Source organism: Tribolium madens, unplaced genomic scaffold (assembly GCF_015345945.1).
Source record: "Tribolium madens isolate multiple individuals breed KSU strain unplaced genomic scaffold, Tmad_KSU_1.1 Scaffold_71;HRSCAF=194;Tcas5.2_LG6, whole genome shotgun sequence".
NCBI classification, from domain to species: Eukaryota; Metazoa; Arthropoda; class Insecta; order Coleoptera; family Tenebrionidae; genus Tribolium; species Tribolium madens.
The window spans coordinates 8,637,397-8,640,312 of NW_025401041.1; the positions used below are offsets into that span (position 1 = coordinate 8,637,397).

At 27.9% G+C, this 2,916-nt stretch overlaps 1 protein-coding gene across 3 annotated transcripts in view; it reads right to left on the minus strand.

Moving 5' to 3' along the window:
- Nucleotides 1–2,118, minus strand: part of LOC123008528 (protein I'm not dead yet-like) — a 14,165-nt gene extending 12,047 nt beyond the window's left edge. The window contains exon 1 of one of the 3 annotated variants that reach the window (XM_044404375.1): nucleotides 2,002–2,118. Coding sequence is in view for 1 of the 3 variants with exons in the window: in XM_044404374.1 (XP_044260309.1) it covers nucleotide 587 (1 nt within the window). In the remaining 2 variants the exon portion in view is untranslated. Of the gene's footprint in view, nucleotides 1–586; nucleotides 616–1,899 lie in introns of those variants that run through there. The other 2 variants (XM_044404376.1, XM_044404374.1) reach the window with 2 other exon arrangements.
- Nucleotides 2,119–2,916: the final 798 nt, after the last annotated feature.

Below are 2,916 nucleotides of genomic sequence, written 5' to 3' on the forward strand. Positions count from 1 at the left end.
AAGTAGAAAATTGCTAAATTTGAAGCGTTTCAGCGTTTTCATTTAAAAATAAAAAAAAAATTTTTTCGAAATTAAGGAGAAAATTGCTGAATTAACTCTGAAATGTATTATTTTGTATAAATTTATAATCCACATAATCTTATCACTAATTAATAAATTTTGACATGTTTACACATTGCTGCTAATTCTAACGAGAATTAAATTAGTCTAATTAAATCAATTTTCTAATCAAAAATAATTTGGGGGACTTACCAGTTGAGCACTGATCCACACAATTACAATTTTACGCAATTTAAAAGCATGAAACCCATTAAAAATGTGCTAATTTTACGCGGAAAACTTTTCGCGATATACAGGGTGAGTCTCTAAAATCGAAAATTTGTTTTTGGAGTCGTAAAAATCCACCACAATACAAGGTGAATCAAATTTTAAATTAAAAGCGAAAAAAAACAGTTAATTTTGCAATTGTAAACAATTTTAATTTAATTTTTTAGAAAAAAATAAATAATTATCACACCAAATGAAAAAATGAAAGATTAGATATGAATAAATCTGGATTAATGTGATTTTTTTAATTTTTACTCACTTTCAGTTGACTGAAAAAAATGTTCTGGTTTTTTCCTCGAAGAAAATTCTACTGAAAATTAATTAAAATAAATGAGGATTAGTTTTGTTTAATTGTCTACTTGTTCTTATCTGTTTGTTTTTGTCATGAATAATATTTACACTTGCGAAATCAAAACAACCAAATTTTTTAATGGCATACACAAAAACATTGTTTTGGTTTGAAACTCAGCTAAATGTACTTTTGGCTCATCCTGTATATTTTTTGTCTAATTAATTAATTAGAAATATATTTTTTCATAGAAAAACTCACTAACTCTAGAATATTTTTTTCGAAATGAAGTAGAAAAATGCTAAATTAGATGTACAAGAAAGCCTTTTTTTCTCTGTTTTTATAAATTTTAACGAGAAAACTGTGGAATTTGTTACAGAATTTCGTAAAAACACGGTGAATTGTGTTATTTCCGTTTGTTTATATGAATTTAAAATATTTCTAATAGAAAATTTCGCCAAAATAAAGTGAAAAACGTTAAATTAGTTCTAAATGTTGTATTTTCTATGGATTTAGTAGCGTTTTTCAGCAAGAAACTCTCTGTTTTGAACAGTTTTGTTAAAACAAAGCTGAAAAATCACCTAATTAGAAGTGGAAAGGCCTTTTTTCAGCAAAAAATTCAGTGATTTGGCCAAAATAACAGAAAAGTCGCTTCATTTATTGGTTTTTGAGCGTTTTTTTCAAATAAAAACTCACTAAATCTAAAATATATTTTTGAAATAAAATAGAAAATTGGTAAATTACATCTGCTAAATTGTACTTTTGGCTCATCCTGTATATTTTTTGTCTAATTAATTAACTAGAGAAAATAATTAGAAATACAGGGTGATTCAAAAATCAAATTTTGGGCATTGTTACGGCAACTGTTATTTGACAAATAATGTCCAAAATATTTTTTGAATTTTTAAAATTAATGTTTAAATAAGTAGGAATCACCCTGTATACTATTTTTTATTTATTTCTTACTAATGGATTAATTGAAATTAATTTTAAAAAGTTACATCTTTTTCTGTTTTTTTTATTCACCCTGTATATACTTTAACTTGTAATTGGTGTAATTTAGTTGCTCCAAATCGGGTTAATGTGTCAGATGTAAATATTTAAGCATTTGTTTATTACAGCAAGAGATTTTTTCAGTTTCAGTATAAAAATAGGTCACTGAAAAGTCGGTTAACTGAAAACTTCCTTTTTACCCAAGTTAAGTGCTCTAATGAGTGCTAATTCTTGTCTTGTGAAACCCGTTGAATGATGGTAATGAAAAAAAATAAAAAAATGAAACAAACCACGATCGCATCAAGGCCACCGGCCTTCTTATTCTTCATTCTGAGAGTCCCACAGGTAGGTAAAATATTGTTGCACGTGTGTAATGTTAATTTTTCACTGACCTGTCGATTATGGTAAAAGCCTTGGCTTTTCTTCCCATGAATAATAATGGAATTGTGTTAGTAAGGAGACATTTTCGCGGCACTGTTGCGTTTGCAGTTTTACCATCGACTGGAAGACATAGAGCCCAAGTGGTTATATTTATAGCTTATTTCGACACCGTGTAAATGAACTTTGCAGGGAATTCGACGCTTTTGGGGGGAAATTTCACCAATAAATCACCAAATTCAGTCAATATTTGGCGTTAATTGTGGGTTTTTACCATCTATTTATTTTTTATTGTTTCAAAGAATGTGTTATTATAATATAAGACTTAATATTAATTAATTTTAATTGTCATTAAATGTGCTACAAGTGAATGGAATCGTATTTAAAGAGAACTAAAATCGTAAAAATTTTGAAGTTATGTATTCAAATTTTTAATATTTCAAATAATAAAATACGGCAACTAACCATACGCGGTGTAAGGTTGGTTGCCTGTGCTGTGCCATTTGTCTCATTCCTTGTTTAAAATTTATGACACTTGAGTAGAGGATCTCAGGCTCTTTAGGAGAAGAAACTCAAGATTGTTAAATAATAACAATAAATAAAAGTTTGTTTGGATGATTTTTTGTATTATTTACCTTCAAACGAGTTGAGAAATCTCAAAATAAAATAATTGATTTTTTAGCTGATTCGTAGTTTCCTGTAAACAGTGCTATCTATCCGTTAAATTTCTAAACACAATTTTTTACAGTTATCTGTAATAAAGAAAATTTTATTTTTGTTATTCTTGAAGAATTAACTAATTTCTTAAGAAAAACTAGCACTATATGTAAACGACGATTACGGCCATCGTGAGGCCAAATCCAAGTCGATATCTCGCAAAAAAAATTGAATTTTTAAACGCCGATTACGGCGAAACTAAAGGAGATAGC